The 16,807-nt window shown below is 39.2% G+C and overlaps 1 protein-coding gene across 7 annotated transcripts in view; it reads left to right on the forward strand.

The window, feature by feature from the left end:
• The window catches only part of NRG3 (neuregulin 3), a 1,118,981-nt gene that overhangs the window by 854,586 nt on the left and 247,588 nt on the right, over nucleotides 1-16,807 (forward strand). For all 7 annotated transcript variants that reach the window (XM_031652669.1, XM_031652672.1, XM_031652670.1 and 4 more), the window contains exon 3: nucleotides 14,045-14,118. In XM_031652669.1, coding sequence (XP_031508529.1) covers nucleotides 14,045-14,118 — 74 coding nt within the window. The remainder of the gene's footprint in view (nucleotides 1-14,044; nucleotides 14,119-16,807) is intronic.

A 16,807-nucleotide genomic window follows, 5' to 3' on the forward strand; every position in this document is an offset into this window, starting at 1 on the left:
CTGGGATTACAGGCTTGAGCCACCGCGCCCGGCCGTGCCTTATCCTTTAAACAAGAGATAGCTAAATTGATCAGAATGGGATATCGTTATAGCAAAAATAGTATACATTAAACTTTAGGTGTTCCTGTTAATAGTTCATACTACCCTGACTATTCAGATTATTGTATTCCAACATAGGTAAAATTAATGGATTTAGCAAATAAAATACAGTACACCTGTTCACATCTGAATTTCAGATAAACAATGAATGTATTTTTAGTATAAGTATGTCCCAAATATTGCTTCTAGGACACACATAAAAAATTGTTGTTTGTCTGAAATTCAGATTTGAACAGGTGTACTGTATTTTTATTATTCTTTATTATTTACTTATTTATTTATCAAAAAACTAAAGTTTTCTTAAGAAAAACATATAAATTAACATGTATATATTTGGTCTATTTAAACTCAGTTTTTTTTTTTTTTTTTTTGATTATTATACTTTAAGTTCTAGGGTACATGTGCACAACGTGGAGGTTTGTTGCATATGTATACATGTGCCATGCTGGTGTGCTGCACCCATTAACTCATCATTTACATTAGACATATCTCCTAATACTATCCCTCCCAGCTCCCCGCACCCCAAGACAGGTCCCAGTGTGTGATGTACCCCATCCTGTGTCCGAGTGTTCTCATTGTTCAGTTCCCATCTATGAGTGAGAACATGCAGTGTTTGGTTTTCTGTTCTTGCGATAGTTTGCTGAGAATGATGGTTTCCAGCTTCATCCATGTCCCTACAAAGGACATGAACTCATCCTTTTTTATGGCTGCATAGTATTCCATGGTGTATATGTGCCACATTTTCTTAATCCAGTCTATCATTGGTCGACATTTGGGTTGGTTCCAAGTCTTTGCTATTGTGAATAGTGTCACAATAAACATACATGTGCATGTGTCTTTGTAGCAGCATGATTTATAATCCTTTGGGTATATACCCAGTAATGGGATGGCTGGGTTGAATGGTATTTCTAGTTTTAGATCCTTGAGGAATCGTCACACTGTCTTCCACAATGGTTGAACTAGTTTACAGTCCCACCAACAGTGTAAAAGTGTTCCTATTTCTCCACATCCTCTCCAGTACCTATTGTTTCCTGACTTTTTAATGATCGCCATTCAAACTGGTGTGAGATGGTATCTCATTGTGGTTTTGATTTGCATTTCTCTGATGGCCAGTGATGATGAACATTTTTTCGTGTTTCTGTTGGCTGCATAAATGTCTTCTTTTGAGAAGAAGTGTACTGTATTTCACCTGGCAACCCTACATATAGTAGAATTCACGTTCTCATCTTTGCTAGTGTATAGATGTTAGGTTCCCCAACTTGGTAACTCCTGTGAACCAAATTGTACTGCCCCTACCCTGCTATTCACATGTTGAAGCCCTAACTCCCAATGAGAGTGTATTTGGAGATAGGATCTTTAGGGGAGAATTAAGGTTAAATGAGGTCACAAGGATGGGGCCTTAATCCTGTAGCACTGTGGGCTTATAAAAAGAGAGAATCCTCTTAGCTGATGACTCAGCAAGAAGGTGGGGTCTGCAACCCAAGGAGAGAGCCCTCATCAGAACCCAATCATGCTGCACCTTAATCTTGGACTCCCAGTCTCCAGACATTTGAGAAAATAAATACCTGTTGTTTAAGCCACCCGGTCTATGGTATTTTGTTGTAGCAGCCCAAGCTGATTTATACAGTAACTGTAGGATGTCTTACTAGGGCACAGTTTTATTTTTCTTGCTGAACTGAGATCTAACAAGCATAGTCATTACCTTTGATATGGTTTGGCTGTGTCCCCACCCAAATCTTATCTTGAATTATAATTTCCACAGTTCCCACATGTCATGGGAGGCATCCAGTGGGAGGTAATTGAATCATGGTGGCGAGTCTTTCCCGTGCTGTTCCCGTGATGGTGAATGGGTCCCACGAGATCTGATAGTTTTATAAATGGGAGTTGTCTGGCCCTGCACAAGCTCTCTTTCTGCCTGCTGCCATTCATGTAAGATGTAACTTGCTCCTCCTTGCCTTCTGCCCTGCTTGTGAGCCTCCCTAGCCATGTGGAACTGTAAGTCCATTAAACCTCTTTTGTAAGTTGCCCAGTCTTGGGTATGTCTTTATCAGCAGAGTGAAAATGGACTAATACATAAAATTGTTACCAGTAGGGTGGGACGCTACTGAAAAGATACCTGAAAATGTGGAAATAACTTTGGAACTGGGTAACAGGCAGAGGTTGGAACAGTTTGGAGGGCTCAGAACTAGACAGGAAAATATGGAAAAGTTTGGATCTTCCTAGAGACTTGTTGAATGGCTTTGACAAAAATACTGATAGTGATATGAACAATAAGGTCCAGGCTGAGGTGGTCTCAGATAGAGATGAGAAACTTGTTGGGAGCTAGAGCAAAGCTGACTCTTGTTATGTTTTAGCAAAGAGACTAGTGGCATTTTGCCCCTTCCCTAGAGATTTGTGCGACTTTGAACTTGAGAGAGATGATGTAGGGTATCTGGTGGAAGAAATTTCCAAGAAGCAATGCATTCAAGATGTGAGTTGGGTGCTGTTAAAGGCATTCAGTTTTATAAGGGAAGCAGAGCGTGAAAGTTTAGAAAATTCGCAGCCTGACAATGTGAGAGAAAAGAAAATTCCATTTTCTGAGGAAAAATTCAAGCTGGCTGCAGAAATTTGCATAAGTAACAAGGAACTGAATGTTAATCCCCAAGACAATAGGGGAAATGTTTCCAAGGTATGTTGGAGGTCTTCACGGCAGCCCCTTCCATCACAGGCCTAGAGGCCTAGGAGGAAAAAAATGGTTTTGTGGGCCAGGCCTAGGGCCCATCTGTGTGCTGTCTAGGGACTTGGTGCCCTGCATCCCAGCTGCTCCAGCCATGACTAAAAGGGACCAAGGTACAGCTCAGGCCATGGCTTCAGAAGGTGCAAGCCCCAAGCCTTGGCAACTTCCATGTGGTGTTGAGCCTGCAGGTGCACAAAAGTCAAGAATTGAGGTTTGGAAACCTCCACCTAGATTTCAGAGAATGTATGGATATCCAGGCAGAAGTTTGCTACAGGGGCAGAATACTCATGGAGAACCTCTGCTAGGGCAGTGCAGAAGGGAAATGTGGGGTTGAGGCCCTCACACAAAGTCCCTATTGGGGCACTGCCTAGTGGAACTGTGAGAAGAGGGCCACCGTCCTCCAGACCCCAGAATGGTAGATCCACCAACAGCTTGTACCATGTACCTGAAAAAGCCGCAGACACTCAATGCCAGTCCAAGAAAGCAGCTGGAAGGGATGCTGTACCCTGCAAAACCACAGAGATGGAGCTGCTCAAGACCATAGGAACCCACCTCTTACATCAGTATGACCCAGATGAGAGACATGGAGTCAAAGGAGATCATTTTAGAGCTTTAAGATTTGACTGTCCTGCTGGATTTTGGACTTGCATGGGACCTGTAGTCCCTTCCTTTTGGCCAGTTTCTCCCATTTGGAACAGCTGTATTTACCCAATGCATGTACCACCGTTGTATCTAAGAAGTAACTAATTTGGTTTTGATTTTACAGGCTCATAAGCAGAAGGTACTTGCCTTGTCTCAGATGAGATGTTGAACTGTGGACTTTTGAGTTACTGCTGAAATGAGTTAAGACTTTGGGGGACTGTAGGGAAGGCATGATTGGTTTTGGTTTTGAAATGTGAGGTCATGAGACTTCAGAGGAGCCAGGGGTGGAATTATATGGTTTGGCTGTGTCCCCACCCAAATTCCATATTGAATTGTAACTCGTACAATTCCCACATGTCATGGGAGGGAGCCAGTGGGAGGTAATTGAATCATGGGGGCTGGTCTTTCCCGTGCTACTCTCGTGATAGTGAATGGGTCTCACAAGATTTGATGGTTTAAAAATGGGAGTCGCCCTGCACAAGCTCTTTTTCTCCCTGCTACCATCCATGTAAGATGTGACTTGCTCCTCCTTGCTTTCTGTCATGATTGTGAGACCTCCCCAGCCATGTGGAACTGTAAGTCCATTAAACCTCTTTCTTTTTTAAATTTCCCAGTCTTGGGTATGTCTTTATCAGCAGGGTGAAAACAGACTAATACAACCTTTCTAGTCTAGACATGTCAGTCAATTACTCTTCTAATTCTGAGCAAGTAGAAACAAATGAAGGAATCTCCCAATGGTTGTCCCTTAAACATCAAATTCCATGATTGGCTAATTTCTCAATTTTAATCATATCATAAATCAGAACAATAAAGATAAATCTTGGGGGTAGGTGACAGTGAACCCAGCCTACTATTGGCTGAAAAATATTAAAGGCACTAATGGGAACATTTAATTAAGTAGAGAAATAGGGGAAGATAGCCTGACTGTTCTCTGACTTTGCTATTAGCATCTAAATTATCTACCTAAATTATTTGATTATTAGACGTATTTACAAGGAATAAGGGCAGTGTTTGTGTGTGTGTGTGTGTGTGTGTGTGTGTGTGTGTGTGTGTGTGTGTAAAGGTACACACAGCATGTACCAAATCAAGATTTAGTAACCCCATTTAGAAAGGAGCACCTGAGACTTCTGAGAGGTTAATCACAGGCCTCCATCATCCTTCTAATTGGCAGAATTGGAGAGCATCCTGCAGCCAAAGGACATGCCTTTTTCTCCATAACTGGCTACCTACCTTGAGAACTAGAATCTCACATTTTTCACAATAGATCTTTTGTGTACTAAGAAATCAGTAACAGTGCATTTCCTCAAATTGACGCAAAACAAAATTTCATCCATCTTCCAACAACCTGTCATTGTTACCCCCCTAAACCTTTTCTTCTTCATAAGGGCGATTATTATTTTATTACCTCTCAATGATATTAAAATTATGAAGACTTTCCTCCAAGTGGCCACTTATACCTTCTTATACCAAAAACAGATTTTTTATACCAGATGTGATAAAATCAAAGCTAAGTTAGACAGAATGGGTGATTCCTCCCACATAGCTGCTCTGGAAAATATCGCTATGCACCCTGATGTGTACAGGGTGTTCATGCCCATGTTTGGTGTTTTAGTTTTGTCAATGAGGTGGTGAGGTTGAGGTGAAGCTCATGACTAAGTAGAGGCAGAAATCTCTATAAAGACCAAATGTTTATTCAGACTGATGTGAGAACTTCTCAGCCTCTGATTCTCATAGAACAAATATGTCAGAATTAGAAGTAAAAAATTGATGTGAGTGGGTTGCTGTCTCCCGGGTACTAAAAGTGACCAATGAAGTGTATGGGTAGCTGCTGGACACAGGTCCCTGATACTCGATGCATGGTTGAGAAGACCTTGTAGTTGAGCAAATACATTTGATATTATATTTTTTAACTCATAAACTTGAACTCATTCTTTTTCTTTTCCTTCTTTATGGCTCAAATAGTGATGCATGCAGTACACCACCTGATTTAGGCAAATGATTTTAAATTCACACTTAAAAACCATAGCAATTTTATGATGAATTGGCCTCCATCTACTTCTGAATTTAAACTTTGCTAAAGGGAAAATCCCTACATTTTATTTTATTTTATTTATTTTTTTGAGATGGAGTCTCGCTCTGTCGCCCAGGCTGGAGTGCAGTGGCGTGATCTCGGCTCACTGCAAGCTCTGCCTCCTGGGTTCTGGCCATTCTCTTGCTTCAGCCTCCCGAGTAGCTGGGACTACAGGCGCTCACCATCATGCCTGGCTAACTTTTTGGATTTTTAGTATAGATGGGGTTTCCCTGTGTTAAGCAGGATGGTCTTGATCTCCTGACCTCATGATCTGCCCGCCTCAGCCTCCCAAAGTGCTGGGATTACAGGTGTGAGCCACCGTGCCCGGCCAATCCCTACATTTTTGTAAAATTTAAGATATAGTTCCATTAGCAAGAAACGTCAGAGTGACATTTTAAGCAACGGTTGCATCAGACAAAAAATGTACGATATATTTGAAATCTATTGACAACACATTGGAAACCCTTCAAGAGTTCTAAAGCAGCTGTTATTCTGAAATTTAAAATAATCCCATTTTAGATTCTTTCAATTATAGTTAAGAGGATTTTGTAAACGCTGTACCTATAGCCAGTCTGTAGGTAATTTTAATACCAAATGGTTAACTTAAGATCTTCCTGTATTAATTAGTGTTCTTTTTTAAATAAGAATTCTTAATTAAATTCTCAACTCAGCAAACCTTATTCTTTAATCAATGTCACAAAATTCTCCATAGTCAAACTTAGATCTCAGTTTCCGTAATGAGTGGCTGGGGAAAGGAATGTGTTCTCCCACCATTAATACCTTTTGAGCCAATAACTCTAGGCTGTAGATCCTTAGCTAGAAAAGTTTTTGTCCACCCAGAACACACTTTGCATTCAGACCGAGGCGTCGTTCAAAATTCTGGTTCCTACATTTCCCATCTCCTTGACACTGGGCAATTCAGTTTTCCTTACTGAGAATCCATCCTCTCTTTTCTGTTTGTTCATTTTGGTTTTGGTTTTGGCTTTTAAATCAAGGGTAGTCTGCAGTCAAGAAATATCATTGGAAGCTAGGTGCAGTGGCTCATGCCTGTAATTCCAGCACTTTGGGAGGCCAAGGTGGGCGGATCACTTGAAGTCAGGAGTTCGAGACTAGCCTGGCCAACATGGTTAAACCCCATCTCTACTAAAAATACAAAACTTAGCCAGGCATGTGGCACATGCATATAGTCCCAGCTACTGGGGAGGCTGAAGCAGGAGAATCGCTGGAGCCCAGGAGGCGGAGATTGCAGTGAGCTGGGATCGTGCCACTGCACTCCAACCTGGGTTACAGAAAGAGAGTCTGTCTGAAAAAAAAAAAAAGAAAAATAAATTTCATTAGTGTTTGACTAATATTTATCCAGTCCTTATCCAGCCCCAGCCCCTAGTAATCACCATTCTACTCTCTGCTTCAGTGAGTTCAACTTTTTTAGATTCCACATGTAAGTGATAACGTGGTATTTGTCTTCCTGTGCCTGGCTTATTTCACTTAACATAATGCCTTCCAGGTTCATTCATGTTGTCACAAATGACAGAATTTCCCTTTTTCTCTAAAGCTGAATAGTATTCCATTGTGTATATGTAGATACCATACTTTATTTATCTATTCATCTGTTGATTAACATTTAGGTTGATTCCATTTCTGGGCTAGTGTGAATAGTGTTGATATAAGCGTAGGAATGTAAATATCTCTTCCACATACTAATTTTATTTCCTTTGGCTATATATCCGGTAGTGGGACTGCTCAATCATATGGTAGTTCTATTTTAAATTTTCTGAAGAATATCCATTCTATGTTCCATAATGGCTTTACTAATGACATTCCCACCAGCAGTGCACAGAAGGAATAATTTCAAGAAATCTACTGCATAATATAGTTATGACTATAGTTAATAACAATGTACTATATACCCAAAAAAATTGCTAACAGTAGACTTTAAGTGTTCTCACCACAAATAAGGTAAGGTACAACATAGGTTAATAGCTTGATTTAGCCATTCTACATTGAATACATATTTCAAAACATCATGTTTTAAAACATTAAACCATCATGTTTTACATTATAAATATATATAATTTTATGTCAATAAAAAAGAAATGTCATTATCATTCTTTAGTGACAATTCACCTGAAGTCTTCTTACCCATACTTGATGAGTGTCTTTTAGATTATAAAGCTCAGGAAGTATGCCTTTAAATCACTAACCAGTATCTGTGATATGGTTTGCTTAAGAACATTTTTAGATTGGAGAATAATTTATAAATCTAGGTTTTTCATTTTTAAAATAAACCATGGTTTTAGTTCATGATATTTGGGCCACATTTTTTAATCCTAATCTTGGGAAAGTTGGGTAGGTATATCGCAATTTATGTCTCCACTGAATTTCCTTACAAAATGCCAGAAGGTACCACAGATAAAGCAAGAGCTTTAAGGTCAGTCCCAGCTGAGTTTGTATGTAGTTCAAGTACTTACTGGCTGTGTGATACTTAACCTTTCTCAATCTCTGTTTCTTCAGTTGAAAAGCTGGGATGATGCTTTCAAATTCAAATAGCACTAAAAGCTAACATTTCTTGAATGCTTATCATGCACCACAGGTATTGTATCGTTTACTCCTAATAATAAATCCAGGGGGTGGCTACTGTTATCTCCATTTTACACATAGAGAAAGGAGGCACAAAAAGGCAGAGCAGCCAGCCTTCAAAACCAGGCAGAGCTCCAGATCACCTTGCCTCTCAAATGTAAACTTGAAATGTCAGGCGATCTTTCCATTTTCCCCAACCGAGGACTGACACTGAGGCTGAGGAGAATTGGCAAAAGAGAGAGAAGACTACCTGGAGGATTTGTTCCTTTTTCAAATTAGTGTTTAATAGCCCCTGTTAAATTGGCAGCTGTGTATATTACTGACCACATGTCTATTTTCCTGTAATACCAAAGAGTAAAGGCCACTTTTATTTTCCTATGAATAAAAGTTGTTACTGTCAGGAAATAAACCATATAGTTTGTCTACAACCATTTTCCTTGCTAAGCTAATTGATTATGGCTAGTTAAAACTTTATGTCTAAAACCAAGGTCCAAAGAAGAAAGTATGTATACCTTCTATAGCATTTATAAAGAGATCAGGCACTATGCAGGAATTGAAGCAAACATTTGAACATATTTGTATTCTTCCTATATTTGTCTCTATAAATTATATAAAATCCATTTTTGTAGATACAAAGTGTAAGATCCCTAAGCATAAAAATGACTAAAATGCTATTGTATGTAATATCAGCTACCTGCGCTTGTTTTTCTCCTTCCTAATACCATCTCACATATTTTTTTTTTTTGGTTGAAACTGAGAAACAAAGATATTAAAGAATTTTCCTAAAATATACCCAGACAACTAAATGGGTAAGCCGTAATATAAACCAACTCTCTTAACCATCATGATATTAATGAGGAAGACAGGTGCTAAGCAACCATATGTTGACTGGGCTATCTATGTAGATAATCAAGTCCCTAAAAATGAAGACAGAGTAGAATTGGAGAGTGAAGCAATAATAACACCTTTCCTCAATGAGTAAATGTCCAGGAAATCTACAGATGTGGAGCCAGATAGTAGCACAGTTCCCTCAATAGAACCATGTTAGTGTTGTTTGTTTTTGTATTTGTCTTGTTTTGTTTTCCTAACAAGATGAAGAAGGAGAAATTGAAGAACGATCTGGAAAGGTAGGGAGGCTGTTGATTACAACTGGGGGTTGAATTTTCACTCATTGTCATATTATTAGCTGTAACTTAGTTGTTATTCAGGAAATAGGCTGAAAGACACTGGCAGATGAGAATTGCGCTGAAGTTAGCAGTGTGGCCAAGTGGCCAGGATAATCACTTTTAGCTGGTCAAAAGGTGATCATTTCTGTGGGAATATCAGCAAGTGAGTGACCTGACCATTTTAAGTCTCTTCCTTAGGGTCCTTCACATCCAGCCTGGGTGATATGTTGCTCAACCTGCTTTACCACACCAGGCAAAACAAGTACTGAATTTCAACCAGTGATCACAGATCTTATATTGTCTCATCCTTGCTGGTACTGTTTGCTTTTCTCCCACTCAATCATTGCCTTTTAAAACTCTTTACTTAAACCAGCCACTGGACTTTTCCTTGGGGACAATGTAGAAGAGGAAAACAATGATAGAAGGGGGTGCTTTTTATTTCAGGTACAGCTGGACAGGTGGGATGGGTGAGGGCAAAGCTTCAAGGATGTCAAGAGTAGAAATAGTGATGTCTGCCTTTGAAACTACACAACTCTCTACACAACCAAGTGATTGGAGCTTTGAAAGCAATGCGGAGTAGAAAAGTAATAGAATATCCACCTAGGTAAGGCAAGATTTGCTGTGGGGAAGGGAAGGTCCTGAACCTCTATTTGGCCCTGAGGCTCATCAACCTGATAGTTCAGTTGGGCTCAAAAGGACTCCTGCCCCTCCCCATTCCTTCCCTCCCACTGAGAGGGACCAATCTCTCTTATTCTGTGTTTTCTTACCATCTATTCCACCTCTTACCTGCTCTACTCTGCTTTGCACATGATCTCCTCAACTATGCCCATCCGTACGGCCTTTTAAATGTGAAAAAAAGAAAACAAAACAAATAACATGATCAAGAACTTACTGGTTTCCAGGCCAAGTGCAGTGGCTCACACCTGTAAACCCAACACTTTGGGAGGCCAAGACAGGAGGATTGCTTGAGGCCAGGAATTTGAGACTAGCTTAGGCAACCGAACAAAACCCCCCTCTACAAAAAAATTTAAAAAAAAAATAGTTGAGTATGGTGGTGCACAATTGTAGTTTCAGCTACTCAGGAGGCTGAGGCTGTAGGATTCCTTGAGTCCAGGAGGTCAAGTCTGCAGCTAGCCACTGCACTCCAGCCTGGACAACAAGTAAGACTCTGCCTCAAAAAAAAAAAAAAAAAAAAAAAAAAAAATGGAAGGAAGGAAGGAAGGGAGGGAGGGAGGGAGGAAGGGAGGAAGGAAGGAAGGATTCACTGGTTTCCAATGTAACAAATCCTTTATCTCAAAGTAGATGTACACTTAGAATTGGAGACTTTTTTAAAAACAATTACAATGTCTTAGCTCTTGTGAACTGAGTTTGCTGTGTTGTTATGTCACTGTGGATAATGATTTTCTCATTTTTTTACACGATGTTTATCAACTTTGGCTATGCTTCCTCTCCTGAGCATACTCCCTGTTTTGTAAAACAACTGGGGAACATTGAGATTTTTCATATAATTTCTGTAATGCCAGGCTTCTAATGGATAAAGAAATACAAAGAACAGTGACTGGACAGATTGAGTGGAGCTTTGAAAGCAATACAGAGTAGAAAGATAATAGAATATCTACTATATAGACACATGAACACTTATTTTTATTGCAACACTATTTACAATAGCAAAGACTAGGAACCAACCCAAATGCCCATCAGTGATAGACTGGATAAAGAAAATGTGGCCCATATACACCATGGAATACTATGCAGCCATAAAAAAGGATGAGTTCATGTCCTGTGCAGGGACATGGATGAAGCTAGAATCCGTCATTCTCAGTAAGCTAACACAGAAGCAGAAAACCAAACACCACGTCATCACTCATAAGTGGGAGTTGAACAATGAGAACACAAGGACACAGGGAGGGGAACATCACACACCGGGGCCTGTTGGGGGGTGGGCGGCTATGGGAGGGATAGCATTAGGACAAATACCTAATGCATGTGGGATTTAAAACCTGGATGTCGGGTTGGTGGGTGCAGCAAATCACCATGGCACATGTAAACCTATGTAACAAACCTGCACATTCTGCACATGTATCCCAGAACTTAAAGTAAAATAATAAAAAAAGAAAGATAATAGAATATTAGCCTGGTTAAGGCAAGATTTGTGTTTTTTAAAACATATATTCCCCATTAAAGATTACACAGGTACTTCTTAATGTTATTAACTTGGTTATGTATTAAGATGAACAGAAAGGCATTTCTATTATATGAATTTTTTTCTTATTCTTTTGTCTTTCAAAAAGAAAAAAGAAAATAAAACAAATACACACTCAACTCTCCCCCAAAAAACCAAATGAAAAACAAGCAGTGCAATAATATTTCTCAAAAGATATGCTTGACATACTATCAGAAGGTCTGCCAACTCCAATCTATGCACTAGAAGTGCATTTAGAACTTTTATTCTTTGCTTCTTGTCTTTAATATTGTTGTAAATTCAATCCACTTCACTAGCATTACCTGCTAGCAACATTCCATCTTCACATTTGGATGGGTGTGAACTTATCCAGGTGATATATGTGCGATTTTTAATGGAAATTTTACTTCATTATTCTTAGAACTGGGTGTCAATTAGCAGCGACTCGCCTTCTTAACAAAGGAACAGGGTTTGCTGCCTGCCCAGCCGTACAGCCCCCCGAGGGGGCTTCCTAGCCTGGGCTGGGCTGCTGCAACATCATCACACTGTATTAGTTACAGCACAGAGGTATGGAGGCAGGAGGAAAGGACTCACTGTGCAATTTTCCTGATACCCCATGAGGCCTGAGCACCTCAGGGTGGGTTAGCACTCATGGAAAATCAGTTTAAGATGGGAAATTTTCAAATATCTTTCCTTATTTTCTTTCCCACACACAAACAGAATAATGCATTTTAAGTAACAAAGAACACTTAAAAAGCAAAATAAAAACAAAAAGACACTTCTCCTTAAAAGCCACTATCTCCTTAAGATATTCCTTTTATATTAAATAAAGATACAAAGAGTAAAGGGTACTTAAAATCTCTCACAAAGATTGGAAATAAATTCTTCAAAAAGTGAATGCATACTATAGCACATACCCAGGATGTAACTCGTTATTATTGGGAAAAGAAAATGAGAGCACCATGGAACGATAATTCTGAATAAGAACAAGCTAATTGCATTAGGGCAGCTTTCAGAAAACAAGAATTTATTTTTTGTATGACAAATGTGCCTCAGTACAAAGTACACAAAGTATTTTCTGACTCTTACTGTGATATGCCTACTTTATTTCAAGTGAAATAAATGAATTTTTTAAAGGTTATGGAAATATGTGTATGCTTTAAAAAATTATTCCAGTAACATGTTGGGTATCTGGAATATCCATATATTGGAGGTCTTTGTTCTCAGTCCACAAGGAAAATTGCCAGATCCACTTCAGAGTGCCAAGTTTAAAAAGGTGTTGAAGAGAGCCTGCCCGATTACCTGAATTCCAATTTGGCTCATGATGAAAGGAAGAAAAATTACCTCGATGCATTTCAATGTTGCTTCTCCCCTTGCAATAGACCTTATTTAATATCTTATTACACTCAGAAAACAAAGCATATTCTAAGGAAGGAACTCACGACTCATGGCTCCCGTCTCTTGACAGAACGGCCTCTTTCAATTCTTTTGTCGATTTCATAGATTTCTAACAAGCAGAGAATTGTTTTTTAAATCTGATTTTTTTTATGCCAGCAGCACTATTTCCTCCTCTGTAAGTAGGACAGATTCATCCTATAAGCAACAATGGATGCTTCCCTGCTGAACTCGAGCATGACAGATTAAGCTTCGAGCAGACCAGTAAATGCCACCTCCCCACTTAACAAGGCTGTTCAGAGCCAGGCGTTTGGGGCCTCGCTGTATTTGTTCCTGGAACTGCTGGCTGATGAGCCACTGCTGTCCGAGGCGGCCAAGCAGCCCTGACTGAGCGAGCTGTGTGAAGACCCGACAGAGGCCTGGCAGGGCTGAGGGGGCATGCCTCATTGCCAGTGCTTCCAGGCAAATTCCTTGCCTTCAAATTGTGCCCGCCTCAGGACAGTTGGCTTGTACAATGCCTGGCAGAAAGTAGACACTTTGCACATGTTGACTGAATATAAAAGAGAAAAATAGGGAGAGAAAAAAATCTGAGTTTAGAGATACCTTTCAGACCTTGCCGGATAAAATGCTGTTATTTCTGGAAAAGTGGTTAGATGACACTGACTTGGAAGAACAACTAAGAGGTTAAAAAAAAAAAAAAAAACAAGTAGGACTAACAGTGAACAAGCTAATAAAACACATGGAAACAAAATTAATAGTGCTAGCCAAAATCTCTAATTGATCAATTATATTTCAAAATATCTTTTATTAGAAAAATGGCACTTGCAATATGTTTCTAAATGCCTTTTTAGAGCCAGTGTGTTGCATAAAGAAAAATACACCTGCATCCAGAATTATAATTTTAAGAACCATTATTTAGATTGCTGTGAGGTATCTTAAAATGCGATTCAATTTGCTCCTTAGATATTGCATAGCAAACTATAAAAGCAAAGCTACATTGTTGGCTTTCTCCTTTTTTGGCACAGAAGTAGAATTGAGAATCTGTCTGTTGAAGTCAGAAACAGACTGAATCGAAAAATACAAAAGCATGAATGCACTGTTCTCACATTTATGTAATTGATGGCTATTTTACTTGTTGAAATCTTAAATCTTTCACAACCACATGCGTATGTTTGTCATTTATCCCCTTTTCTCAGGTGCAAAGAAGGCTACCAAGGAGTCCGTTGTGATCAATTTCTGCCGAAAACTGATTCCATCTTATCGGATCCAAGTAGGTCAAGCATTTTTCTTCTCTCTAATAGGCAGCTCTTATTCTGAGCAATGGTTGTTAACTCAGCTGAAAGCTGTATTTCAGTCCTGTGCCTCTGAAATCTGCCAGAGACAGAAGCTGATGGCAGATGTTGATGTTCAAAGCATCCTCAGAGCTGGCTCTAGAGTCTAGGTCTTCTCCGACGATGAGGTCTGGCTTCCGGATTCCACCTTGAATCCCTCCTGGGAATCCCCAACAACCTGGGACTCCTTAGCTCTCCCTCTGCCCACCTCGTTTCAAAAGCGGGGATCTAGAAAAATAAAAGAACTTATTATTTACTTGAAATAATGTTGTGGAAACTACAGTATTATACTGCTTCTTACGCTTTGGTTGTTAATTTAAGATAGTGTTAAACCATACCTTACTAAAGTAAGAAAACGTGTACAAAATCATGTAAGAAGTTTTCAGGCAGACTTTGAAAACTCTCTTTTTGGCAACACTATTTGCATATTGGTGATTACTGTCCTAAGGACAAGTTATTTTTTCTCCATTCATGGAAAAAGACAATTTGCAGATTAAAAAATATAGCTAGTCATTAGTTTCTATTTGTATATGAACAACAGTAACCTTTTATGCCTAAACGCCCATTCTAGTCAAATGTGAAATGTTTATCTTTAAAGAATTCTCTGCTCTTTCAATAGCTGCTAGAATTGAATCATTACTAAGAAAAGGGGATTTTTACTGAATCACCTGTTTAGTTTAGTGAGGATAATGATAGGCATTTTGCAATTGTAAAGGCCAGGTTATGGTCTTCTGAATATCATACATACGTAACACAGACTTCAGCAAAATATTTTGTACTGATTACAGACAGAGGTCGCCCCGCCTGTGTCTGTGCATTTTGCTGCATAATGAACACGTCTAGCCATCTTCCAACATCCTTTCAAAATGCATATTTTCACTTTCCCCTGAATTTCTAGCTACATTTACTCAAGTAAATGCACAGTTATTTGAAAGAAAAAGGTTTTGTTTAATTTAATTCTATTTTATCTGACAAAGCAATTCACCATACAGTAATTACTCTTTCTTTGCAAATTTAGCGTTCCTTGAGAAAAGTGAAGGTTGCCACAGGGATATCTCTATTTCCTGAAATGTGAGGCACAGTTCTCTAGGAATTACCCAGAGAGGATGGTATTACTGGAGTTTTTTGTATCTTATTTATCAAGTGATTTGGGCCGCTTCCTTCCTTCCTCCCGCCCTCCCTTCCTTCCTTTTTTGCTTTCTTTTCATATATGGATGTGGAATAGCTATTGAGTACAGGTTACAAAGGGCAAGGCCTTGTGCATGGTAGAAAGTGGGTAAAAAAATCTTTTTAAACAATCTAATCAAATTTTACCATCCATTTAGATACCATATTTCATCACTGCAAGAGTGGAGGATGGGTCCACCATAATGACTGTTCTCTCCTCATAGAACAAAATGGTCCCATGGTTACAGTCACTATCCCTGAAAACCTATTTCTATTAAAATTATAGCTGTGTGAGCCAGGCACAGTGGTTCAGGCCTATAAACCCAGCACTTTGGGAGGCAGAGATGCTTGAGGTCAAGAGTTTGAGACCAACCTGGCCAAAATGGTGAAACCCCGTCTCTACTAAAAATACAAAAATTAGCCTGATGTGATGACAGGCGCCTGTAGTCTCAGCTACCTCAGGAGGCTGAGGCAGGAGAATCGCTTGAATCCAGGAGGCAAGGTTGCAGTGAGCCGAGATCACTCCAGCCTGGGTGACAGAGCAAGACTCTGTCTAAAAAAAAATAAAATAAAATAAAAAATAAAAAGTATAGCTCTCTGAAATGTTTCTATTAAGTGAAATTGCAAGATAGAAAATTATGTCTATATAAAATTGCAAAAGGAACATACTTTGGCCCCAATGTAGAAAAGAAATACACTAAAATGTTGAAAGGGTGTGGAATTTTATGAAATTGTTTTTCTATTTCTCCAGTCTTCTGTAAAGTGGTGTATCATCATTATGAGTCAAAATGCCAGAATTCCTTGAAATTTAAAAAGAAGGAATAAGCACAGAGAACCCATGGATGAGTGCTTGAGACACAGCTTCAATGGAAAAGCATTATATCTTCCATTCATCCATGCACACATGCATTTCTTTAGGTAATCATTAATTCATTTCATCAGTGTTTTCTGAGCATCCATCAAGATCCACCTAATCGGTCAGGTTCTGTTAATACAAAGGTGTGCAAACAGGATTTAGGCTCTGAGGACCCTGCATATTGGTGAGGGGGAAAACATGTGGCTATATAAACATGGGGGTGAATTTGGTGTAACATTTACCCCTTTCTGACGTTAGCAGATTTTATTTGGCTCCCAGGCCTCAGGCTTTCACCTGAGCAGTGGTAACAATAATAACTTATAAGCATTATTGTTATCATATAGAAGAACAGAGTCAATGCCAGATAATGTCAGCCCACTTCCATTATTCATCACTATAATCATTACTAATATGTGTTTGAATGATACATGTGCCAGGCACTGTGCCAAAGGCTTTACATGAATTATTTTATTAAACCCTCACCATCACAGTTTGGTAAGGAGAGTGCTGACAATTGCCCACACTTTATAGTTGAGGAAATTAGACCTCAGGGATGCTAAGTAAACTTGCTCAAGGTCATACAGCTAGTTAATGCTAGAGTTTAA

Source organism: Papio anubis, chromosome 11, assembly GCF_008728515.1.
Source record: "Papio anubis isolate 15944 chromosome 11, Panubis1.0, whole genome shotgun sequence".
Taxonomy (NCBI): domain Eukaryota; kingdom Metazoa; phylum Chordata; class Mammalia; order Primates; family Cercopithecidae; genus Papio; species Papio anubis.